Source organism: Anolis carolinensis, chromosome 5 (genome assembly GCF_035594765.1).
Source record: "Anolis carolinensis isolate JA03-04 chromosome 5, rAnoCar3.1.pri, whole genome shotgun sequence".
Taxonomy (NCBI): domain Eukaryota; kingdom Metazoa; phylum Chordata; class Lepidosauria; order Squamata; family Dactyloidae; genus Anolis; species Anolis carolinensis.
Genome location: NC_085845.1, coordinates 198,815,090 through 198,842,340, shown reverse-complemented (window position 1 = coordinate 198,842,340; position 27,251 = coordinate 198,815,090). Strand labels below are relative to the sequence as shown.

At 41.6% G+C, this 27,251-nt stretch overlaps 1 protein-coding gene across 1 annotated transcript in view; it reads left to right on the top strand.

Annotated features, from left to right (window-relative positions):
• plxna4 (plexin A4) overlaps window positions 1-27,251 on the top strand; it is a 612,214-nt gene that overhangs the window by 313,296 nt on the left and 271,667 nt on the right. Inside the window, exon 4 of the mRNA XM_003220748.4 lies at window positions 20,864-20,995. Coding sequence (XP_003220796.1) covers window positions 20,864-20,995 — 132 coding nt within the window. The remainder of the gene's footprint in view (window positions 1-20,863; window positions 20,996-27,251) is intronic.

Here is a 27,251-nt window from a genome sequence, read left to right as displayed (position 1 = left end):
ACAATCCCAGTAGAGAACTGTAGAAGATGCTGCATAAATAAACTATGGGCATGAGCCAAAAATCATGTATAGACTTTGTAAACCATATAGCTTTTAAAGACATCGTCATCATGGGAAGAAAATGGTTAAATTGCTCCTTGCTTCCCCCAGAAGGAATTTACTGAAAAATCATATCCCTATAACAAGGCTAAGGTAACTCCAGGGATGCTGAGGATATTCAAAGACTAGGTTATCACTGTGGAGACATCTGGGCATAATGTTCAACAATATTCAAGAAGGATATAGACAAGCTGGATCATGTCTAGAAGAGGATGATCAAAATGGTAAAAGGTCTGGAAATCACACATCCCTCTGAAGAATTGCTTTGGGAACTAGGTATGTTTAGCCCAAATAAGACAGGGTAAGAGGTCATGATAGCTTTGTTTAATAAATATTTAAAAGGCTGCCATACTGAGGAGGGAACAAGCTTGTTTTCTGTTGCTCTAGAGATGAGGAATATGGAGCAAGAGATTCAAAGTACAGGATAATTGAATCCACCTAAACTTTAGGAAGAATTTTCTGAAGGTAAGAGCTGTTGGATACTCTGCCTTGGAATCTGGTGAGGTCTACTTTTTTTGGAGGCTCTTAAACAGAGGATAGCTGGCCTTTGATTTTGCATTCCTATGTGTCTGAAGGGTATTGAATTGGATGGCTCTTGGGGTCTCTTCCAGCTCTATAAATCCCTGATTCTGCGTGTTCTGGGAAAGACATCAGGAGAGCAACCATTGGCCAATACTGATATAGATGTCTCCTGGCAAAGAATAAGATAATTGTGTTGTCGAAGGCTTTTATGGCCAGGATCACAGGGTTGTTGTGTGTTTTCTGGGCTGTATGGCCATGTTCCAGAAGTATTCTCTCCTGACATTTCGCCCACATCTATGGTAGGCATCCTCAGAGGTTGTGAGGTATGGTGAAACTAAGTAAAGAAGGTTTATATATCTGTGGAAGTTCCTGGGTGGGGGGAAAGAACTCTCATCTGTTGGAGGCCAGTGTGAATGTTGTAATTAATCACCTTTGTTAGCATTAAATGGCCTTCCCAGCCCCACATCCCGGCCTGGGGAAATCCTTTGTTCATACCTCCATACCACACAACCTCTGAGGATGCCTGCCATAGATTTGGGTGAAACATCAGGAGAGAATACTTCTGGAACAGGGCCATACAGCTCGGAAAACACAGTAAGATAATTGTGGGAAAAGGGAAGCGGGATCAAAGCAATACTGAGTGGGATTAAGTTTGTAGAGGAAATGCTATCTGGGGTCCTTATTCTCAGTGTACACCCACAGAGAACAGTTGCATGTAATTTATATCTTGGCAAATGCCCCCACATCTTGACTTTGACATCTGGTATTACAGTCTGCATCATTTTCATTGATCACGCACTCTGTAGATAGCATTCTTTTTAGAGTTGCAGGGTCTATTGCTTTGCAAAACCAAGAGGCAGAAAGTCCAACAATGTGACTTCATTGCCAGAACTGATGGCAGGTATATTTCCATTCCTGATGTTTATGGCGGTTGCTTTCATCTAGATGCTGCCACCTCGTGGCCATTAGGCTCCACTGCCTTGACACCTCGGCTAGAGTCCCTCTTAAGCTGGTTTAAGAAGATCGTGCGGCTGTGAGAAATAACAATAATTTCATGGAATTATAGTCTTGCAGCGGGGATGTCTCTCATTTTCTAATAGTTTGACAAGCACTCCATTAGATACTTTTGTACTTCCTTGCATAGGTCAAGGGATGCCTGAGGAAAGCGGTATTTGATTATGTTTTCTGGAAGGCGGGAGGAGAAGAATTGACTGCAAAGTTCAATCAATATAAAATTCAGTCCAACTCACCACTATTAGACTGCGCAGTCCATCTCCATCTGCTGAAAATGCACTTCTCCCCTGCTCACAGTTTTCCTTGTTTTCTGTTGAGAGAAGGCTTTGGGAAGTGACACACTATTTAGGGTTTATTTGTACAGTTTCCAGGTATAATATTCTCCCAGGATTGTGTAACAAGGAGTGTCTACAAACTATGGAGGGCTTTGGGGGCCATACTTTGGTTCCCAAGGTTCACATATGAGCCCCAGACTATGCTTTGTGTAGCTAGATATATTCTTACACAGCCAGTAAGATCCCTAAGATCATCTGGAGAGGCCCTGCTCTCGGTCCCACCTGCCTCACAAACACGGCTGGTGGGAACGAGGGACAGGGCCTTCTCGGTGGTGTCTCCCCAGCTGTGAAACACCCTCCCCAAAGATATTCGACAAGTCCCAACCCCTTTAGGCTTCAGAAAAACATGGCCATGTGCCCAGGCTTTCAAGGAATAACTGACAAAAATGACATGGACTGACTTATGGATATAGCATGAGCCGGCCACCATTGTGCTGCTGAGCAGGCTGCGGTGACGTGTGGACGAACGGATCTGATCACATGTTTTAAATTTATACATTGTAATTTTATATTGTATTTAATAATCTTAATTGATTTTATGTAGTGTTCGATATTGAGTTTGTGTAGGCAACGAATTGCTGCCATTGTTGTAAGCCACCCTGAGTCCCTTCGGGTGAGAAGGGCGAGATATAAATGCTGGAAATTAAATAAATAAATAAATAAATATTGTAAGATCACAACCACTGTTTATATCAAAACATGTATAAATGGGGCATTTTTTATGACCAACCATGATATAACAGGATCAGACACAGTATTTGCCCTATAGTCTATTTAAATAGGTTGTGTTTAGAGATAAGTAAAAAAAAAGAAAAAAAAGAAGGGTAACCTGCAATGGACCAGATGTCAACTCATGACCAGCCTTTCTTTGGCAAAAAGCCAATATTATGGGTTACTTGCCCCAACTGACAATTTTTGGAAGTAATACCCATGGCATTGACCTTCAAGGCCTATGACTTTATAAGGGAGAGCAAATTCTCAGTTCAGCCCCAAAAGCTGATTCCTTCACCACCATCCAGGTCCCAGAACCTAAAGTGGCTATTGCAAAGTCCTACCCATCACCAAAAAGCTGCCACTAAAATCTCCTGTTACTTGCCAGTTATAGTCTATTTGCTGACACTACTTTTATCCCACCACAGGGTATGTGATAGGTAAAAGCTCCCCAGTCATCACCATCACACCACTACCTACCTGGTCCAGAAGTGACCAGCAAAGCTGAAACAACGCTAAGGGTGGGAGGATGGGTCACAACATGAAAATCATGTGCTATGACTTAGCACCCTGAAGCAACCACACTTCATTCTAGTCTTTAATAATGAAGGCCATCAAAGTCCCTTTGTCTGCAGTGTCATTTGTCATGCTGGTTCAAGTGATCAGACGAAACCATGAAGCTGAAAGCTTCTCCCATTCTCCATAAATCTTCACAGAGTTCATTATTTACCTTCAGCTTCTTACAGTTCGAAAGCAATAGTCCCACTAACTGAAGAACAGTGTTCTTTGGCTGGCAACCCAAGTGACCACCTGAGTTGTGGGGACCATTGGTGGGCTCCTCCAGCTTTGTGGGCCTTACAGGAAGCAACCAAGATCTTCTTGAGGCACTGGGAGTCCAGGTTATGTACCTCTGTTCTGAACTCAGCTTTCTCAGATTTCAGAACAGATGTTGGCTGTGATCAGTCAGTTTGTGGCTTCTATCACCCCAGCTGATATTGACATCCTCTTGTTCCTGAAGGCTGCACAAGGATATCCAACAAGTCAAGTGGAGCCCTTTAGGCCCTAGAATCCAGAAAGGATTTTGCCTTTTCCCTATTGGTCCCAAACATTTTTTGCAAGAATTCCTTGGAAGACGCTTCTATTATATTAATTTAAACCATTTGAATCCTCTTGTGCTTTCAGCTCCCTGTGCGTTTTGCCTCCCTCGATTTCCAGACTAATATTTTCCCCATGCATTTCCTCTTCTGCCTGTCGGCCTGCCAAGATCTCTGTGTGCAAACAAGACTTTCTTCCTTTTTCTCCCTAATTGGCTGCCCTCTTCTGCTCCATAAAGGGAGCAGCAGACAAGAGCAAGAACATGGTAGAGGACCTGAGGAAAAGGAGAATACTTTGGTCTACCTGACCTCTGCTTAAAAAAAAACTTTCCAGCCAAAGTAGAGAGGCTCAAGTCAGTAGCCTGTTGTCAACCATCCAGTAGAAATGTTGTCAAGTAAAAATATCCTTAAATGTAGCACTGTACTTTTCCTTGGCTGTTGTGCAATGGGTCTATCCGCTGTCTAAGCAGAATTTTGCATGCATAGCCATATTAAATGGGCTTCTTCCTATTGTTGGTCTGTACTAGAGTAGAGCTATTGAGTCAATTAGATTTATCCATATGTAGACTTGCTACTTAAAATAGATTTAATGAGTTTACTCCAAGTTTGGAGGTCTTCAAACAGAGATTGAATGGAAATCTTTCAAGAGTCTTTTAGTTGTGCATCCCTACAGTAAAGGGTTGGATTAAATGGCCTTTGTGTTGTACTCTCTCCTTGTATTATACTCTCTCATATGATTCTACTTTAGTTTGGATTAACCAACTGGATTCTGACCACAAAGGACTGTCTCTCATCATAATACCATTATAGGTACAGTTGAACCTCCTTGGTGGTTGCTCCCAGTCTGTGAAATTTTTCTCTCATGGCAATCTAGTTTGCTCCTCTCTCGGCAACCTTTCCTTCAGTTACCATAGCTGATAAAGAGAAGGCACATGATTGGTTCAGGACACTTGGTTTAGTTCAGCTATTCCAGCCAGCAGCATCCCTGGTCTGGCCTCTTTTGATCTTGCTCAGTGCCCTGGCCTCTATTTTACTTCTTTTGGCTAATAAGGCCTACAGTAGGTTGCTCCTAAAATGGGTAGGGACCTTGCCCTTCCCAGTTGGCATTAAAATAGTTTTGCCTCTTCTTCACTAATTCAGTGGGCAAACTGGAATGAAAGAATCACAGAATCATTGACCCATAGGGTTGGCAGAAATCAGAAGGTCCATGTAGTCCAACTCTTTGGCAGTGCAGGATTTAACAGCTAAAGCATGTATGAGAAATGTCCATCTAGCTTCTTAGCTTCTTGGCAATCCAATGGACAGATTGCAATCTTTTTTGTTCCTGATAAGGTGTAATTTCCAGACCAGGAAAAGCTAGCTTCAACTTGAAGTAGCTCAGAACTAGAGTAAGAATACCATTGCTAGTCCTTTCTCAAGAAGACACATTGCATCAATAGAATTTGTACACTTGTACCTCCTAGCAAAACATTGTTTTAGTAGGTTTACAAGTTGGGACTAATTAATAGGATTCAGGTTTTTACACCAGTGCAGGGTTGGACAACATATGTCCTTGGGTCAAAAGCAGGGAGAGTTGCAGCCAAATAGAAAACAGAGTATTTTTCTGACTATGTGGGACCAATTTGTGCATGGAGTTTGACATTTTGTTCTTCCAAGACCCATAGAATGGCACAAGAACCCTTTTTGATGTGACACTTAAGGCAGAGGGGCGGTTGATGAAGGGACCCCTCAGGTTAATGCTTCCTTGCTTGTTGTTCCCTTGTTGTCTTTGAGAGAAAAATGAGGAGGCAGAGAGAGAGAGAGAGAGAGAGAGAGAGAGAGAGAGAGAGAGAGAGAGAGAGAGACAAAGAGAGAGAGAGAGAGAGACTCTCACTAGACCTGAGCAATCCATCTCCTTAGGGAACCTGAGGTAAACCCGGTCAATGAAACTCTACCCAAAGTGGTTTTGACATAAGGTCACAGACCGAGACAACGCAAGGTCAGGAGTTCAGCATCAATACAACAAGTGCCAGTCACAGCACAAAGGCGGCAGGGATCAGACAAGCCTATATCAAGTGTCGTCCAAAAGGCAACGTGTTGAAGCCCAGCCTGGTGAAGGCTGTTTTCCCCCAGCTTTTCCTGAGCCGGTGCTTGTCTGCATGCCCCAGACTGGCTCCGTCACCACCCTGCTAGCTTGACAGAGTGACACTCCGCTCGGCAAAGTGTCACCAAACAAGCTATCAAGCCAAGAAGGTAAAAAACAAGAGCCCCCCCCCCCCCAGCTGCATTGTGTGAAAGGGAGAAATGGGTAGCTGTCCCTTTCTGACCCTGCAAGTGTTTTGACCAAAGTCTTAGAGGAAACACTGGTGCAGAGAAGAAGTGACTCATACTCACCATGGCTAGAAAGGGGGGGGGGGGGTGTTGCAAGACTAAGGGATTGTTCAGATATGTTTCTCACTTGCAGTCTCTCTCACACACACAATTGCAAAAGGAAAGGTATTGGATCAGATGGGGGGGGGAGACTTATGAAATGACAATTTAATTTAATACGATAGCTGTCATCCACTTGGGAAATTATGTCACTGTAAACCAACTTACCATTGCATGAAGTTGAATTGCACATGGCACAATAGTCATATTTTCAGGAGGGAAGCCAAGCCATAATGCCATTGGGAACTTTGCACAGGTGAAGACAACACCCCTGCCCATCAACAGGGGTCCAAATGCATAACATATCCCATTGTCCTGATGCGAAAAGTATCCTAACAACATGTCCTATTGTGGAATGGTCCTGATACAATGCTCCAAATGCACATGCCTCATTTTACAATAGTCTTCAGGAGCAATGTGACCTGATGCACAATTTGTCCCATTTTTCAATGGTTCTGGAATGCAATATGTCCTGATGTTTCTTTGCACAATAGGGGCCCCATTGTGTGGTGAACCATTGTGCATCACCATTATGAACTTACCTGCTGAGCATTACATCAGTGGCATTCATCCATCATCACAAAGTTGCTCATTATAGCTGCAAATGCAGGATCTTGACCAATCACACTGTGGGCGTTGTCATTAATTTATCATTTTCATTAACCTGAGGCTATTGTACTTTGGACATATTGTGAGATGGTGTTGATTCACTGGAAAAGTGACTTGGTAAAGAGAAAGTTAGTCAGAAATGAGAATGTCACATTATAGATGGATTGATTTGACTGAGGAAAACCTGAGCAATGCAGTTAGTGATGGGAGATCTTGCAGGCCTTTCATTCATAGGGTTACCTTAAGTCAAATAATAATAATAATCACAAATACCACCTCCATGCAGTAAAGAACTGGTGGGATCACAAACCTGCAAAGGTAATGGAAAATGAACACGCAAACATACTGTGGGACTTCTGAATCCAGACTGACAAAGTTCTGGAACACAACACACCAGACATCACAGTTGTGGAGAAGAAAAAAGTTTGGATCATTGATGTTGCCATCCCAGGTGACAGTGGCATTGACGAAAAACAACAGGAAAAACTCAGCCGCTATCAGGACCTCAAGACTGAACTTCAAAGACTCTGGCAGAAACCAGTACAGGTGGTCCCGGTGGTGAACGGCACATTGGGTGCTGTGCCAAAAGATCTCAGCCAGCATTTGGAAACAATAGACATTGACAAAATCACAATCTGCCAACTGCAAAAGGCCACCCAACTGGGATCTGCACGCATCATCCGAAAATACATCACACAGTCCTAAACACTTGGGAAGTGTTCGACTTGTGATTTTGTGATATGAAATCCAGCATATCTATCTTGTTTGCTGTGTCATAATAATAATACTTTATTTCTAGACCACCCTCTCTCCCCAAAGGGACTCAGGGCGGTTAACATACATATAAATGTCAAACATTCAAGAAACTGCCACAATTTCTTCATAATATCAAAAGTATAAAATAACAATAACATACATATTATAATAAAAATTCCACATTAGAAAAACAATAAATTTAAACATGACAATATGTAAAAATATTATTGCAAAGTCAATTGAGTTAAAAATAACAACAAAGATTCCCCTTTCTTATGGTCCTACTGTGGCTGGTGGAAAGCTATGGGTTCAAAGAAGCATCTGGTTTGTCCCCATAGCCAGTTGCAGAACAACTTCATTAACTCAGCAGATTTTACTGGATGATGGTATTGTTCTGTCCTTCAGATGTTTTGAGCTTCACCTCCCAGAAGCCTCATCCAGCTTGGCCAACAGGCAGGAATTCTGGAAGGTGAAGCCCAAGTCACTTGGAGGACTAACATATAGGCACATTGCCAGAAGCTTCCTTAACATTCTGGCATCCCAACAGCTATTGAATGGCCACTGAATGGTGATTCCAGAGGGGCAAGAGCTGAGAAGACAGATATAGTGTCACCCCCACCTGCAGAACATTTGTTCTACTCTGTAATACCAAATCTCAACTTTGGTGTTCTCCTGTGTGTTTGGGAAATAGATCATGTGTAGGAGAGGGAGAAGCCTTTATGTCTTTCTAAGTGCCGACTGAGTCTCAGTCTGATCCTACCCATCTGTCTGGGACTGTCTGGTTTGCTTCTTTTCCAATCACCCTACACATCTTGGGTAATTGTGGTGATCTCAGAAGGTTTCCACTCCTATTTTCTTATGACAGCTCTTGGTCACTCAAAGCTCCCATTGTGGTCCTGCCAACTTCCCCTTGGTGGAATGCCCCAGGTCAGGAGAGGTCATCCTTGTATTCAGTGCGTGGCACCATGATCTCATTCCTCCAATGAAGAATGTTTGGTCTGGCTTTTCTGCAAATGAGTGGCCACAAGACCAGATGTTTCCAAGCAGAACAATACAGGAGCCCTCATGTGATTGCAAATAGATCCCAGATTGAGCAGATGTACATGCTTTCTTGAACTACAGTACCCAGAATTCTCCAACCTGTTGTGGTAATCTCTGAGCGGTTAGACTCAATTTAACCCTCTCTGGGCGAGATTCCACCAAAATCAGCAGAGTAGCAGAAGCAAAGCTTTCAAATGCAACAGTTACTTACAAGGGGCGAGCAAAGAGAAGCCTTTGACCATTTAGGATTGCAATGGACTGCAGAGTCTCAATAAAAGTTCAAAAAAGTATTTATTCAGGTAAAAAGAACTCCATTGTAGATAGAAAGGCTTGGGAGCTGTCTAGTCTACTCTAGACTGGTTTCTAAGGAAAAATAAGAAAGGAAAAATAACAAACATCTAAATAGTTACATCTTGCCAGGAGAGATGGCAGGATGCTTCTTGTTAGCTAGAAGAACAAAGGGAGAAGAAGGAGTGAACCAAAATGGTTCCAACCTCATGGTCCAGTTTACTGGGGCCATAAAAGACATTCTGACCAATGAGAAGTTAGTGTCCCTAAAGATTCACATTTCTACTAACTTCAAAGTAAGGGATGTGACGTACACAGGATAGAGTGAAACACAATAAAACCTATCTAGGCATGCTTTGGAAACAGGAAAGGATTCCCTCAATCTAACTCTATCATCTATCTAACTACATCTAGACTTAAGTAGTCCAGGATGATTCCCAACACAACCAACCTGATTAAAGGGTTTTAAGAGTTGAAGTTTAAAACATTTCATTTCCAAGCTGTGTTCCTTAAAGATAAAGCAAGTGAATAGTGCCATGTTAATAGATTGCTAGTTGGTGGAGTACTGAATCCCCTTGGTTTGTTTTAATCTGTCGCCCAGTCTGAGTCTGCTTTGTGTGATAGTGGAGGCAATATGATGTAAATTAGGACATGACCTAATACCTATCTTTAAATATCCAAAGGAATGTCACACAGAAAGTGGAGCAAGCCTGTTTTGTGCCACTCTGAGGACTAGGACATGAAACAATGGATTCAAATTACAGGAAAAGGAATCTCTCCTGAATTTTAGGAAAAACTGAATGTAAGACCCATTTGGCCATGGCATGTGCTACACAAAGAGTAATGGACTCTCCTGTTTTGGAGTTCTTTAACAGAGGTTAGATGCGCATCTTTCAAGAATACTAGAATGCAAAGGGATTTTACAGGACTTTGGAGACTAACCAAGAGTGCATCTACACTGTAGAATTAATGCAGCTTGACATCACTTTAACTGCAATGACTAAATTCTATTGAATCCTAAGAGTTGTAGTTTTATGAGGTTCCAGCCATCTTGGGCAGAAGAAGCAAAAAAAAATCTTGTAAAATTGCAACTCCCATGAATGCATAGCCTTGAACCATAGCAGTTAAAGTGGTATCATCTGCATTAATGCTACAGCATAGATCCATCATGAGAGGACAAAGTTAACAGCATAAGCTTTCATATTCTTAGACTGGAGCTATACTGCCATATAATCCAGATTATCAAAGAAGATAATTCAGATGATCTGATTTGAACTGGATTATAAGAGTCTGCACTGCCATCCAACCAAGTTCAAAGCAGAGAATCTGGGTTTTATTTGGCAGTGTAGATGGGGCCTAAATCTACTTCCTCAGATGCATGGAGTGAAGTATTTGGGAGCAGATCTTTATAGGCAGACTAGTCATCAAAATACTGCACTTTATCTGTTATCCTGAGTTTACAACTTATAATGCGCACTTTAACTTATCTGTTACTGTAACCTCGCTGGTTTTAATTCTATGTTTTATTGTGTGTTTTTATTTCATAGGTTAATGTTTAGATTTTATAATTGGTGCATGTTTTTGTCTATTGATGTATTGTATACTGTTATTGTTTTTATTTGCTATTTCTGTGAGCAGCCCCGAGTCCCCTTCAGGGGAGATGGAGGCGGGATATAAATAAACTTATTATTATTGTTGTTATTATTATTATTATTATTATTATTATTATTATTATTATTATTATTATTATATTATGACACAGCAAACAAGATAGATATGCTGGATTTTGTATCACAAAATCATAAGTCGAATACTTCCCAAGTGTCTAGGACTGTGTGATGTATTTTCGGATGATGCGTGCAGGTCCCAGTCGGGTGGCCTTTTGCAATTGGCAGATCGTAATTTTACCAATGCGTATTGTTTCCAAATGCCAGCTGAGATCTTTTGGCATGGCACCCAATGTGCCCATCACCACCGGGACCACCTGCACTGGTTTCTGCCAGAGTCTTTGAAGTTCAATCTTGAGGTCCTGATAGTGGCTGAGTTTTTCCTGTTGTTTTTTGTCAATGCGACTGTCACCTGGGATATTTCTGTGAGCCACCCCGAGTCCCCTTCAGGGGAGATGGAGACGGGATATAAATAAAATTATTATTATTATTATTATTATTATTATTATTATTATTATTAATATTATTATTATACGGTGATGAGGAGGGCATGCATCTGATGAAGTGGACTTAATCTATGAAAACTTATCCAACCAACTTTGCTTTCTCAGATTTGAAGATGCTACAAGCTCTTTTTGATATGCCAGACTAACATGACTATACAGTAGAGTCTCACTTATCCAACATAAACGGGCTGGCAGAATGTTGGATAAGCGATTATGTTGGATAATAAGGAGGCATTAAGGAAAAGCCTATTAAACATCAAATTAGGTTATGATTTTACAAGTTAAGCACCAAAACATCATGTTAGACAACAAATTTGGCAGAAAAAGTAGTTCAATAAGCAGTAATGCTATGTAGTAATTACTGTATTTATGAATTTAGCACCAAAATATCACAATATATTGAAAACATTGACTACAAAAATGCGTTGGATAATCCAGAACGTTGGATAAGCGAGTGTTGGATAAGTGAGACTCTACTGTATCTTTGAATTTGAGGAGTATGGCAATAGTGTATGGATTAGATAGTTCTTGTGGTCTCTTCCAATTCCATGATTCTTTCTCAATGAAATGTTCAGTATTCAATACCTGCAGGTGTTTCAGGAGGCCCAAGCCAACGTCACAAAATCCCCACCAAGGACAGAGCCTGCTTCCCCTGGCATAGACCAGTTGCTTGTGGCAAGGTCCCAGCCTTTGCTAATGGACGCCCTGGCAGGTCTCCTTGCCTGCTGAACGCTTGCTCTTGGCAGGCCATTACCTTGAAAAATTAGCTCTCCTAAGCTCGCCTCTTGTTAAGACAAACCAACACTTCCCATTGATTAGCACATGGCTTGTAAGTGTCTAATTTATCAATCAGCCGGCACGGTGGGAGTGTGTGTAAAGCAAGATTTCAAAAATTATGTCATCTGTCAATTGACTGGGGAATGTTAATGCTGTGTGGGCTCTGCAAGGAGGACCCACGCTGTGCCGAGAAAGGAAGGGAATTCATCAGCCTCCCTGGTGAGGCTGCTAACCCATGGCTATTATAGGTCTGAAGAAAGATAATAATAATAATAATAATAATAATAATAATAATAATAATAATAATAAGCCGATACATCACACAGTCCTAGACACTTGGGAAGTGTCCAACGTGTGATCTAATACAACAGCCAGCAGAGTGTCTGTTGTGGACTCATCTTGTTGTGTTAATAATAATAATAATAATAATAATAATAATAATAATAATAATACTAATAATAATAATAATAATAATAATAATATTGTCCAGGCAGAACTGGACAATTTGGACAGAAAAACAAGAAAACTCATGACCATTCATCATTCACTGCACCCTCGCAGTGATGTTGACTGGCTATATCTGCCTAGAAGATCAGGGGGCAGAGGACTCTTACAAGTCAAACAAGCAGTCAAAGAAGAAGAACATGCCCTGGCAGAATATGGAAAGCAAAGTGAAGAACCTGCTTTGATTGAAGTCAAAAATCAGAAACTCCTCAAAGCACAGCAGACAAAAAACCAGTACAAGAAAGCCACACTACAAACTAGAGCTGACAGCTGGCACAACAAAACATTGCATGGAAAGTTCCGAAGGAAAAGCTGATAAGGAGAAGACCTGGCTCTGGCTCACAAATGGGATACTGAAGAAGGAGACAACAGAAAAAACTCAGCTGCTATGAGGACCTCAAGATTGAACTTCAAAGACTCTGGCAGAAACCAGTGCAGATGGTCCCGGTGGTGATGGGCACATTGGGTGCCGTGCCAAAAGATCTTAGCCGGCATTTGGAAACAATCGACATTGACAAAATTACGATCTGCCAACTGCAAAAGGCCACCCTACTGGGATCTGCACGCATCATTCGAAAATACATCACACAGTCCTAAACGCTTGGGAAGTGTTTGACTTGTGATTTTGTAATACGAAATCCAGCATATCTATCTTGTTTGCTGTGTCATACAATAATAATAATAATAATAATAATAATAATAATAATAATAATTTATTACCTGCCTCTCCTTACAGCTCAAGATGGGGTACAATATGGTTAAAAATTGGGTTTGGCAAGAAGGGAGGAAATTGATGTCACTTTTTTGGGATGGGACTGCAGCCAGGACAATCCCAGGACAATCCTTGCTAGGATGATCATGGGCAATTCCATAGATGTAGCTACATTGGGAAAAATATTATAATTACAATTCTGCCCCCCAAGCAAAATTTTCCTGTAGTCCCTAAATGTCAGTATTGTGAAGAATGAGGCATTGAAAACCGTTCATATACCTAGAAGTCTCCTATTTGTGGATTTGCATTCCTTTGGTCAGTTCGCTTCTTTTTCTTCAAATGCCTAAAGTCTTTATCTGAAAACTGAACTGAAATTAAAGTTACCACAATCTAGAAATTTAGTAACTGAAGGAAAATTTCACTGGGGAAGCAGCATTCTCATTATAGGTGCAAAAAACGTTCACTTCCCGTAGCTATATCCCTGGGTTGTGCCATTGGTTGTTCCGCCTCAGGCCCATTTATTGCCCCATCCACAGAACCAGTGCTGATTTATATCTTTCAGGAAAAGAAGCAACCTGTTTGTTCTCTGTGACAGCCTATGTGAGTGAGTAATCTAAACACTTGCCAGGAAGAATCAACATAGTTCCACTGCTTTGATTTCCACAGGGGCCTTGCCGTGACCTAGTTTTTGCAACCCAGTTGGCTCAGCAAAGGGGTCAGTGGGTGATGCTTTCCTTGGATTACAACCCATGGCTTTGCAAAGGCTCACAAGCTTCTGACTGCCTTCTTTTCCTGCTGCTTTCGGACTATGCGTTTACAAAGAGAAGTATGGCAACTCATGGATTCATTTGCACTTCACATTTTGGCACAGTGGTTCCAGCTTAATTGGTACTGCAACAGTCTGTGGAATCATGGGGTTTATAGTTTCACAGTACCCTATAGCTTTCAGTCTAAGAATTATGAATTATTGAACTCACCTGGAATACTATGCATAGTTCTGGACTTCACGATTTAATAAGCATATTGACAAGTTATAACATGTCAAGAGAAGGCAAACAAAACGGTCAAATGTTTGAAAGTCTGCGGCCATTTCCTCAGTTCTTGCACTTTATCTTGCCCTATCAGTTTGTTTAGAGTCACAGGTTCCGCCTCATCCCAAGTTGCTCTCTCATTGACGGTTGCACTGAATTAACTACCTCATGTTATAATGTGGCTGGTTAGCAGCCAGCTGCACTAAATCACTCTGACCAAGAGGTCATGAGTTCGAGGCCAGCCCGTGTTGGGGTGAGCACCCGACAATTAAAAATAAAATATAGTCCCTGCTCATTGCTGACCTAAGCAACCTGAAAGATAGTTGCATCTATCAAGTAGGAAATTTTGGTACCACTTATATGTGGGGAGGCTAATTTACAACACCATTAAAATCATCCAGCTGTTGTTGGAATGAGGAAGTTGCTGTTGCAGTGGATGATGAAGCAGCTGCTCCCCCTGTGGCCGGAATCAAGCATACCCTCAGGAAGCTGGAAGCTAGAGAAGGTTTAAATTGCCTCTGCGTCTGTCTTTGTCTCTGTTCTATGTTATGGCATTGAATATTTGCCATATATGTGTACAATGTGATCCGCCCTGAGTCTCCTTCAGGGTGAGAAGGACGGAATATAAATACTGCAAATAAATAAATAAATAAATAAATAATACTCACTCTTTGCACTTTGCCCAGTTCGTTTTTACCCCCTCTATTTGGGTGCCAAATCCATGTTTTAGTGTGATTATCATTTTATACTTTTGTTATGTTTAGAGTGTTGAATTTTAATATCTGTATCTGTATTTTTGATGTTTTTATTTGGTTTGCTGTTTTTATCCGGGCTTCACCCCATGTAATATGCCCAGAGTCCTTTCGGGGAGATGGAGGCGGGATATAAAAGTAAATTGTTGTTGTTGTTGTTGTTGTTGTTGTTATTATTATTATTTTATTAAGTCAAGTTGAATATGCTGTCCCAGAATGTGGTCTAGTTTCCATTTCTGGAGGATTTTATTTATTTATTTATTTATTTATTTATTTACAGTATTTATATTCCACCCTTCTCACCTCGAAGGGGACTCAGGGCAGATCACATTACACATATAAGGCAAACATTCAATGCCATAACATAGAACAGAGACAGAGACAGACGCAGGCATGGGCAGGCCTCGAACTCATGACCTCTTGGTTAGAGTGATTGGCTGCTAACCAGCCTGTGCAACAGGCTGGTTGCTCATCTGTTGGGAGTGCTTTGATTGTGATGTGTGCCAAATGGGGGATTATGGGAGTTGTAGCTCAAGCATGTTATTTACGTTCCCCTCTCTACTCTGAACAAGGTTGTTGTCTTTTGGTATGATGGAGGTTGTTATCCCATTGTGGGCAATGGGGTGAGATCCTACTGTGAGACCACCTGCTTTCAAGGCCAAGAACTGGAGGAGGCTATAGTCTTATTCTTTGCCTCCGGTGGCAGAATATATTGGTCGTGATCTTTGTCTTGTCAGTGATCTTTGTCTTTCTGCGCTTGCCAAGGGCTCGTGCAAACACCTCCTGGAGTGCGAGATAATCAACTGATTGGCCGGGAGGTGAGATTAAACCAATTGGAGCAGGCCATTAAGAATGGACAGAGGAAGGGAAAGTGGGGGGAAAGATGGTGTCTTGCCAGTAATGAAAACAAGACCGATCCCTCCTCCCGCTGTGCCCTTCCCGATTGCCAAAATCAATAAAGCGACATTGTGTCTCCCGGATCAATGGAACAGCTGGAATACATAATATGCCTAAGGGCCTGGGTATTAGATCATATGCCAAGGTCCTGCTTTCTTTCTCCACCTTGGGAGCAGGAGCCGGCAAGAGTTTACCTCCTGTCCTTTGGGGGACATTAGAGTCATAAACTAGGGTGAGAAAGCGATATCGGAAAAGCAATAAGGCATTAGGGAGGTCTCTGTTCGGTCGTAACTGCTGCAGCTGGCTAGAGCTTAGGGCAACGTGGATTGATGGGCTGAGCACTCGTCTGGTTGCAACTAAAGGAACTGCTGCTTTTAATACCTTGATCTGATACTTTCTAATGAGGTTCGTTTAGGAGACTAGTAGACGGGATCAATGGTCCAGGGTTACTCCGTCTTGAATAGTCAGTTAGACTTGAACTCTATTGATTTGGCCCACTAAGAAATTACTGTTACTGTTGTGGGCCTTCAAGTCATTTCGTTTTTGATGTATGACAACCATCAAAGTTTTTCTTAGCAAGGGTTTGTCAGAAGCGGGTTGTTTTTGGCTTCATTTGAGGCTGAGAGAGTGGGATTGTCTAAAGCAGTTGTTCTCAACCTGTGGGTCTCCAGATGTTTTGGCCTTCAGCTCCAGGCTGGTAAACTGGCTACAACTTTCTGGGAGTTGTAGGCCAAAACACCTGTAGATCCACAGGTTGAGAACCACTGTCCTAAAGTCACCCAATGGGTTTCCATGACTGATTAGGGATGCAAATCCTGGTCTTCAGCATCCTAGTTCAATGCTCAAACCACTATGCCATGCCAAAGCTCAGAAAATGTTCAAGAAAGGCAAGGGTTTTTGTTATAGCTGGGCCTTCTCCAGCTGTGGAATGCTCTGATGCATACTTTTTTGGGTATCAGACTTAGACTCCACCATTATCTTAGGCATTTTTTGTACTTTCAAGTCTTTACAATCTATTGTTATAGCTTTTTAATCCTCCAAGTAGCTGTAATTATGTGCAGTTGTTTTGATTTTTTGAGTCCATATTATGTTTCCTATTGTATTGATGTGCCTCCTTCAGTGTTAAGCCGTGTGGGACTGGAACATCTCATTGTGGTTTTGCCATATTGTTACTGTCTTCAGGGCTCAGGGGAATCTCTTTGGTGAGGCAATTGAACAAATGTAGTAACTAAATGAAATAATGGATAGATCCCATGCTGATTTGGATGCCATGCTGGGAGAAATGGAAGGTATAAATTGAATCAATGTATGAACAAATGCATGCATAGATACATGAATGAAATCTGTACAATGGGCTCTTGGTATCCACTGGGGACCCCCTATGGATACTGAATTCCATGGATGCACATGTGCCTTTGTATACAATGGCATTGTGAAATGGTGTCCCATATATAGAATGGCAAAATCAAACTTTTCTGTGGGGATTTTAAAAATTATTTTAAGCCAAGGAGGATTGCATCTGGGGCTGAAAAATCCATGGATTTGGAGGGCCAATGATATATGTTTTAATTTTTATGGTGCTCTAAGTTTAGAGGAAAAAGTAGTATATATGAGGATAAATAATAGGAATAGGAGTACATGGATGAATTGAGGTCAGCTGCATTTGTAAAATTGGGAATAGGGATGGAACAGCCTATATTTTTTCCACTTTGATGCTAGAGATTGTGAGTCCCCCTAAATTTGCCCTCAAACCCTTTGATTTCGTTCCCTTGAGCTTAAGCTTCTCGTCAGGTTGGATCCCTTTGGCCAAAATATCCTTTGCCTTGCTAGATGGAGGCAGAGTGGATGGTGCCTGCATCTTTAAAGATTAATGGTATTGTTTGCTCATTAAGGAGATCATTCCGAGCTTGGCTGAGGCAGGAACACTTGAACACGAAGCATCTGTTTGCTACTGGGAGAGGATATTAATTGTCTTGATACTTCAGTGGATATAAATACAACCGCCAGTCCGGATAATGTTCGAACAAACAAACAAACAGCTGCCAGGAGGGTCCCTCTGATGGTTGACCTTTGCAGAGCGCAGGGCGGCTGTTTTTCAGAGCAACCTGCCTGGCAGAATAAAAATGAATGGCACGAGGCTCCGGGGATGTAGAATTAATGTCGTTATGTCAGGATCCTACAGGGCTGCCAGACTGGCTTGGGCTGCGAGGGCGAAAGTGCCGGTTGGTTGGATTCATTTGTGGGTGCGAAAGCTAAAGACAAACACACACACAGTGTACAGCTGATTTTTACTTGCAATTAAAATACAGATCCATATATCTGGCAACTCATGAGATAATTGTGAAGTGCATAAACTCTAGCACCATGGAGCTATCCAAGGTTCTAGACCTAGTTTGGAGATACACTTCAGCACTCTCAATAGCTCCTTTTAAAATTACCTAAGTTGGCTACGGAGCCTCCGGAGGCTCAGTGTGTTCAAGCGCTGAGCTGCTGAACTTGCAGACTGAAAGGTCCCACGTTCAAATCCGGGGAGCGGAGTGAGCACCCGCTGTTAGCTCCAGCTTCTGCCAACCTAGCAGTTCGAAAACATGCCAATGTGAGTAGATCAATAGGTACCGCTCTGGCGGGAAGGTAATGGTGTTCCATGCAGTCATGCCAATGGGCACATGACCTTTGAGGTGTCTACGGACAATGCTGGCTCTTTGACTTAGAAATGGAGATGAGCACCAACCCCCAGAGTCAGACACAACTAGACTTAACTTTAGGGGAAACCTTTACCTTTACCTAAGTTGACTACGGCATAGGTTCTCCAACTGCTCTCCAGTTGTTTTGTATTTTAGCTCCCTGTATCCCTGACCATTGGTGAAGATTGCTATCCCTTCTGTATGCTGATAATCAAAATTTGAGGACTGCTGAGTTTTAGGGATTTGGGGAACTGCAGTCCTGTAGATTTTCTAAGTTTGTCCTTCTCAGTCTTATGATATTACATGGTGTGGGACTGTAGATTACAAAAATGCCCTCTGCTTGAGCCAATCGACAGATCTGCATTATAAATTGTAGGAAAATGGAAAGTTGCAGGGGATGTTCAGATGTAAAGGGAGAAACAGTTCAGGGAGGTGTCTTCAAAGACAGTGAGACAGCAAATTCACACAAGGCTTTATTTAGAACTTCAAAGTATCAGTCCAAAGCATTGCACCTCAGTCCCCAAAGAGGTTTCGGATCAAGAATATCTCCTAACATCTACCACTTCTAACAGTCTAAGAAGAGCTATATTTTATTCATGGGAGGCCAGAAGCTAATATGATCCAGTATATCTTTGACCCACCCATGAGAAGCTCACAAACATGAGTGCTGCCTATGTTTACATCAGATCCAAAACCATTTCCCCAGGATACACACAACAGTACCCTCAAGCTCATGTTCCCAAGCAAGTGCTGCTGGAAATAATATATGAGCACCATAGCTGAATGCTGACTTAATCTTGACTTAAGGCCAATCAACCTAAGACAATGGTTCTCAACCTGTGGGCCCTCAGGTATTTTGACCTACAACTCCCAGAAATCCCAGCCAGTTTACCAGCTGTTAGGATTTCTGGGAGTTGAACACCAAAACACTGATGTGGGCCTAGCTGTGGTGCAGCTGGTTAGTAGCCAGCTGCAATAAATCACTACTGACTGAGAGGTCAGGAGTTCAAATCTAGACCAGGTTGGATTGAGCGCCCGACCATTAAATAGTCTATCTCGTTGTTTACCTAAGCAACCCAAAAGACAATTGCATCTGTCAAGTAGGATATTTAGGTACCACTTTATACTGGGAGGCTAATTTAACTAATTTACATCACCATAAAAATGTCCAGCAGTATGCAGAAGAATGAGGAAGTATTCCATCAAGGACTTGGTGTCACAGTGGATGATGAAGCAGCAGTTCCCCCTGTAGCTGGAATCGAGCTTAGCCTCATGAAGCCAGAAGCTGGAAAATGTTAAATAACCTCTTTGTCTCTATATGTTGTATGTCTAATGGCATTGAATGTTTGCCATGTATATGTACATTGTGATCCGCCCTGAGTCCCCTTTGGGGTGAGAAGGGCGGAATATAAATACTGTAAATAAACAAATAAATAAAACATCTGGGGACTCAGAAGTTCCTAACTAATGCTTAAGATTATTTTTGAGGAGATCTTCAATGGCTATTATATTGCTCACAGTGGTACAAAAGGTAGTTAACCAGAAAAAGAGTGTTTTCAGAAATGGGTCTGCAGAATGCCTTCCCATTAGAGAATTGCCTGGCAGTAGTATGGTTGCCCTCTCCCCTCTTTGAAAGAACTTTATACATCCCACAGCCTCAAGAAAACTCAAGAGTATTCTTGGGGATCTGTCTCACCCTGTATATTCTTTTTTTAAAATTATTTCCATTTGGCAGATGGTACAGGGTGACAAAGACAAGGACAAACAGACTGAGAGATATGTTGTCGAAGGCTGTGGGTTTTCCAGGATGTATGACCATATTCCAGAAGCATTCTCTCAGACATTTCCTCTGTCGCTGCCTGCCATAGATGTGGGTGAAATGTCAGGAGAGAATGCTTCTGGAACATGGCCATACAGCCTGGAAAACTCACAGCAACCCTATGTGGTGGTGGTTGAGGTGTGGAGGAATGGGTGTGTTGTTTTGAGATTCTGGGGAAAGCATTTAATTTCATTGTGATATAGCAGAATAATAATAAAGTTATTCAATTCAATTCAATGTAAAAGGCAAGCCAAGGCTTCCACTTCTGGGAGGCATTCAGTTTACTCCACTTTGTGAGTGGTTGGGTGCAATTTTTGAAGATTTCACTCCTCCATTACATTCTTGGTTGGAATTGGGCCAGTTGCTGTCTTCGCAAGCTTGCTTCATAAGGTTATGTTGATAAAATATGATGAGATGGAGATCCTTGTATGCTATCCTGAACTTCTGAACAATCTCTCTCTCTCCACCCATCCATCAGTTGATAACATCATATATCTAGGTAATGGAAGAATGTTTAACAGATATTTATATGAGCAATTTGTTTCCCTATAATTGTGTGTCTAGCTATTACAGAAAAATATACGATGTTAATATATTACAGTTCTTTCTCTAATTGCTTCCCTTTTGATTTTACAGATTCGCGTAGATGGTGTCGTCAAAGGTGCCCTTGAGTATGAGATCGTTCAAGTGGTGGATTCCGGTCCCATTTTGCGAGATATGGCCTTTTCCATGGATCACAAGTATCTGTACATCATGTCTGAGAAGCAGGTGAGCTTCATGGTTTCTGTTGATATTTTGTCATTCAGGTCCAGATTTGATTTCATTTTTATTTTCTGTCTAAAATCAGAAGGCTGAGCCGAGCATGTTGACAACACAGTTGCGTGGGTTCAGGCGGGTCTTGATTGTTCTTTCAAGTGCAGTGTCGGCTTTATTGATTTCAGCATGATGTTGAAGAGGTTATAAGGTGCTTCTAGATAGAAGCAATTTGGGTGTCATCAATGTTGGTTGATAGCACAGGACACTTACAAGCTGCACTGGAACTATTTCCTCTGACGGAGCAGAGTATTGAATTGACCAGGTCCATCAAGTTGAGTCATTATAATGGTATTATCTTCTTTTGCTCATTCTACTTTTGGAACAGTTCATGGGGTCACTTGAAAAACTCAAAAGGCTGAAGCATATGTGGAAGTGAGGAGTTTGGAAAATGGAGTAGCAATAGGTAGAAAGGTTAATGTGTTTTACTTGAGATGCTTTGAAATGTCTATTTGTAGCTAGAAATGCCAGGAGACATGACCTTTTGTGGATCTTGGAATGTAGTTTCTCCACTGAGGATGAAGGATCTTGTAGGTGTCCTGTAGAAGACCATAGGTCTTGTTGCATTGAATGGTACAAAGATGGTCTTATCTCAATTATTACCATTGTAGTACATTACAAAAATTAGCCTGAAAGTAGGTATTACCAATCAGAAAACTAGTTACCGTATACACTCGCGTATAAGCCGACCCGAATATAAGCCGAGGCACCTAATTTTATCACAAAAAACTGGGATAACTTATTGACTTGAGTATAAGCCGAGGGTGGGAAATGCAGCAGTTACAGGTAAATTTCAAAGTAAAAATAGATACCAATAAAATTTCATTAATCGAGGCATCAGTAGGTTAAATGCTTTTGAATATTTTCCGTATTTCAAAGAAAAGCAATAAACTAGCTCTTTAAGTGGAAAAGTAGGGGCAACAAAAACAATATGGTATCAACAATAACCTAACAACAACAACAACAACAACAACAACAACAACAACAACTTCATTTGGATCCCACCCTATCTTCCCATGGGGACTCAGTACAGCTTCCAACATAGTAACAGGCAAACATTCAATGCTTATATAAACAATGCAGAGCTAGATATAGATCTATAATTATAGATACTAATTTCACATATGCATTTCCCCCTGAAACGTTTGCAAATCCCTCTGTGTGTGTATGTGCATTTCCCCTATAATATTTGCAAGCCATATATATATATATATATATATATATATACATACACACACATACATATCTATCTAGACATGTCTATATATATTTGTGTGTTCATTTTCCTCCTGTAATATTTGCAAGCCCTATATATGTATATATATATATATATATATTCATATCTATCTAGACATGTCTATATATATTTGTGTGTTCATTTCCCTCCTGTAATATTTGCAAGCCCTATATATAGGTAGGTAAGAATATATTCATATCTATCCAAACATCTCTCTTTATATAGATATTTGCAGAGACTTGCAAACATATGAGGGTAAATTCATATATAAAAATAATGTATATGTATGTCTACATATACACAGGTACATGAATCTATATATATAAAGGATTTGCAAAGACCTGCAAACATATGAAGGGAAAATTCATATATAAAATTAATGTATATAGATAGATACACATATAAAGGTACATAGAGATTGCAAAAGCTTGCAAAGGGTTAATGCCTATATATCTGTAGGAGAGTTTAACAAATATTTCAGGGGAAAATGCTTTCATAAGATTAATGAATATATTTTTTTCTTCTTCCTGACTTGCAAGGGTGTCCCTCTTTTCAAAACATTCCCTTGATTAAAAGCGAGGAAGGCTTTGCAAAAGTAAACACACTGATAAGGGAAGAAAAGAGAGAAATAGCTCATATATTGCAAGCAATAGCCTGCAGGCTCCGTTGCCGGCCTTGACCTTGACCCGATTATAAGCCGGGGGAGGCTTTTTCAGCTCATAAATAAGGGCTGAAAAACTTGGCTTATCTTCGAGTATATACAGTATTCACAATCAAAAGGATTCCATTGAAAGACTTGTCAACAATTGTTGGTTCCATGCCAGCAGCGTAGTTAATCTACTCTTTTATTCCAAATCTTAAATGATTTATCTGATGTACTCAACCAAATTTGGGAGCTAGGTCTCAGTTCAAACTAAATCCAGGAGCAGATTTACATTACACCCCTCTGATGTGGAAACCTCATTGAGGCCAGAATCTCATGTCTTATACTTTATTCACCAGTTCACGAACGTAATGGATCAGTTCTCTCCTAAGCATGGACAGAAATGGCCTTAAGTTAGTTATTTTTAAAAGGAATACATGCAGATGGGTTACAGAGCAACTAAGCCATATCCAAGCTGCCATGGGCTTGGGAGATCATCTTCGAATCCCTGCATCTGGATCATTATAATTCCCTTTCTTTAATTCTCTTCTCCCCTCTTCATCCCTATATCAAATGAGATTGGACGCTTTCCGAATCAGGCCGATTGGCCATCTTCTTATTCCAGTGCGGGAGAGGTTGCCGTATCAAAGGTGGTGGTGGTGGTAGGGGGGATTCCAGCCCCATATGACTCTCAAGGAATTGAGAAGCAAATCTTGCAAATCTCCCATTGCTCCCTCCCTCCCAAATGCCGTAAGAGGCCCAAAAGAGAGGAGGGGGAGGCGGTAAGGAAATCTAAGAAGCTGATGATTACATATGAATCCTGGAAGCTTGATAATCCCAGACTCAGTTAAACAGCTGTCTCCTCTAATTCCACTCCCAGCCAGACCCCCTTTTCTTGGAGACCTCCCATTTTCCAGGTCACTTCCAAACACTGGTTTATTAACCAATTTCCCTCCTGCTTCCAGGTTTGCTATTACTACATCCAATTCTGGGCAGCCAGCAATACACCAACGATCAGCCAGGGAAGTCAAAATCTAATCTACACACCTTCTGCGGGTGGGAAAGGGGGGCCCGTCTTTTCCCATCTCGGGCTCTGCGTGGCTTCGGGAGAACTCCGGTGTGTGCTGAAAATGCATTTTTCCCCTCTCCTCCAAGCCGGTGCTCGAGGGAAATGAAATGGAGCAAAGGGAAAGTAATTACATGCCGCAAAGACAAGCCTATCCCCAATTTATAAATGCAAGTGGAAGTCTTAAAGGAGGAGCGGGACAAAACTGGATAGACTTTTGCACAAGCATGAAGGTCCCAAGTGTACACTGTCCAGGTCCTCAAGAACACCCGGGATCTGTCACCTTTTTATTGTGGCAAAGAGAGGGTTTTAAGGATGGTGGCATGCCTGGGCTTTTATTTCCTGCACCATAGTGGCATAGCATATAGCATTTACATTTCATGCAAGGAATTTCTACAGTGATGGTGAGCAATGAGTGACCCAAAGGCACGTGTGGTTCCAAGCTTGTTTTGTGGCCTTTGACCCCTTCACAGAATCACAGAGTTGGAAGAGACCTCATGGGCCATCCAGTCCAACCCCATTCTGCCAAGAAGCAGGAAGATGACATTCAAAGCACCTTCTGACTCCCCAAAACTAAATATATGTAACTAGCTGTGCCCAGCCACGCGTTGCTGTGGCGTTGTCTGGTGGTGTTGGTGAGAAATTGTTGAGCTAGTGGTGGTATTGAATGTCTGTTGTATGGTTGTCTTTATGTTTAGTATGCACACTGAAGTGGATTATATGGCAGTGTGGAGTCAAGATAATCCAGTTCAAAGCAGATAATATAAGATTCTAAATGGGTTATATAGCTGTATGGAAGGGCCTTGAGTCTACACTGCCATATAATCCAGTTCAAATCTGATAATCTGTGGAAGAGGCCTAAGTGAGGCCTAACTGTGCCTGTCCCCTGGGCTGTGTAGGTTGCTAGGAGACCAAGTGGGTAGAGCCTAGCCTTCAAACTGGCAGCAGTTGGATAAAAACTATTATTCCTCTCCCTGTAATTAGGACTTTATTTTTCTTTTCTTTTTGTTGTATCAACCTAGAGCCATGAATGATGGGTTGTGTTGTCAAATTTCAAGGTTGGGGGGCCTGTAGTTTTGTTGTTTTGTCCGCTGCCCTGATGCCATCACTCTTTTATATATATAGATGTAATGTAATGTAATGTAATGTAAACTTTTATTACTGTCAATGACCAGCTCATATCAAGGGCACCCAGTCCCGTACATCCATATGAAATCCGAGAGGTTATATACTTCAAAATTAATAAAACTCCTATAAAACTAAATCATTGACAAAATTTAAAATCTAGGCTAAAAACTTCAATATTAATATAAACCATTATAAAATTGAATCATTGACAAATTTAAAATCTAGGCTAAAAACTTCAACATTAATAAAAACCATTATAAAATTGAATCATTGACAAAATTTAAAATCTAGGCTGATTAAAATCCGGAAAATGATGATTGAGAGCCAAAAGAACTAAGTAACTAAATAGCATAGATCTGCCCACTTATATAAAATATTATAGTTCAATAAAAATTATTAAAGGCAATCATTTTTCATACACGTATTGATCAGGTTGGTAAGGGAAGCACTCCAGAGAATGTTGCCCCTTCCGCCCTTCCTTCTTTCCTTCCTCCATTCTTCCATCCCTCCCTCCTTTAGACTGTCATCCTGTTAGGCATAATTTAGATCAGTGGTTCCCAAACTTATTTGGCCTACCGCCCCCTTTCCAGAAAAAATATTACTCAGCTCCCCCTTGGAAAGGGGGGCGTGGCTTAGAGGGGTGGGTGTGGCTCCTGCTCAAGAGGGCGGGGCTGAGCCTCTCCCCTAGTCCAAGATGCAGGGCTGGGAGGGGGAGGGGGAGGTGGGCGGGGCCACAATTGGGCATCCAGGACTGGGATGGGCGGAGTTACAAGCTCTGAGGTAGGGCTGAGCTTCTATCCCTGTCCTACGGTGCCTGCCAGGACACAGGGGGCGGGGCTAGAGGAGGGGGCGGGGCCTCTTCCCAAGTGCCTCACGGGGCTGAACCTCTATACCTCGCCCCGTGTTCTAACAAGCACCTCAGGGGAGGTATACAGAAGCTCAGCCCTGTCTCACGCTCTTGGGAAGAGGCCTTGCCCCTAGCCCCGCCCTTTAGTAATAAAAGGCCTCTCAGGAAATGTATAGAGGCTCAGCCCTGTCTCAGACTCTTAGAAGGAGGCCCCGCCCCCTTCCCTAGCTCCGCCCTCTGTGTCCCAACAATCGCTTCAGGAGAGGTATAGATTCTCAGCCCTGTCTCGGGCTCTTGGGAAGAAGCCACGCCCACTCCTCTAGCTCCATCCCCTGTGTCCTAACAGGTGCCTCAGGTGCTCAGCCCTGTCTCTGGCACTTGGGAAGAGGCCCCGCCCCATGTCCTAATAGGTGCCATCACCGTTCCCCTTGATCGCTGCAGCGCCCACCAGGGGGCGGTAGCGCCCACTTTGGGAATCACTGGTTTAGATTCTGTATGTTAGTGATGTACACAATCAAAATTATGTCTATGCATGTTTTACTTTTTGGTAAAACAGAAAATCAACAGCACCTTTAGTCAAAGAATCGACCAAGTTTCTGTACCGCTTTTAGTAAAACCTACTCAGAACAGATAAAGTTTATTCCAAGGTTAAGTATATTATACGTCAAACAGACAAAGACAATGTGTGCATGAGAAATACCTGGTGTATAAGTGGCAGTCCTTATTTGAGGTCTATGTGACTAGCACAGAATGTAGTTAGATTTTGTTTGTTGTTTAAGAGGATGTTCTCTGCACCTAGTTCTGTATGTAACTATAACCTCTGATTGTTGGCCCAGGGCATCCAATATTTCAGTGACACCATTTCTAATATAACACAAATGATAAGGCCCAGTAAACAATACAGAGTATGGAGAGATGTCAGAGACGATCAAAAATAAGCTTGCCAGGCTTATTAAAACATATCAGCTAACTCTTTGATTCTTATCTTACACCAAAGCCAGATTCTGAAAGCAAAATTGCACATGTGGTGCCACTTCACAAGTATGTTATTGTTGTTGTTGTTATTATTATTATTATTATTATTATTATTATTATTATTATTATATTATATTTATTTATACCTAGCTTTATCTCAAAGGGGACTCAAAGCGGCTATGCATGATGTTTATTCCCCATATACATGTGTTTGGTGCATTATGCATAAGTGTAAAAAAATCCCATTTGGTTTGAGATTTGGTGCCTTGGATTAGTTGGGCAATATAATAATTCATCACAAGATTTGCATAGATG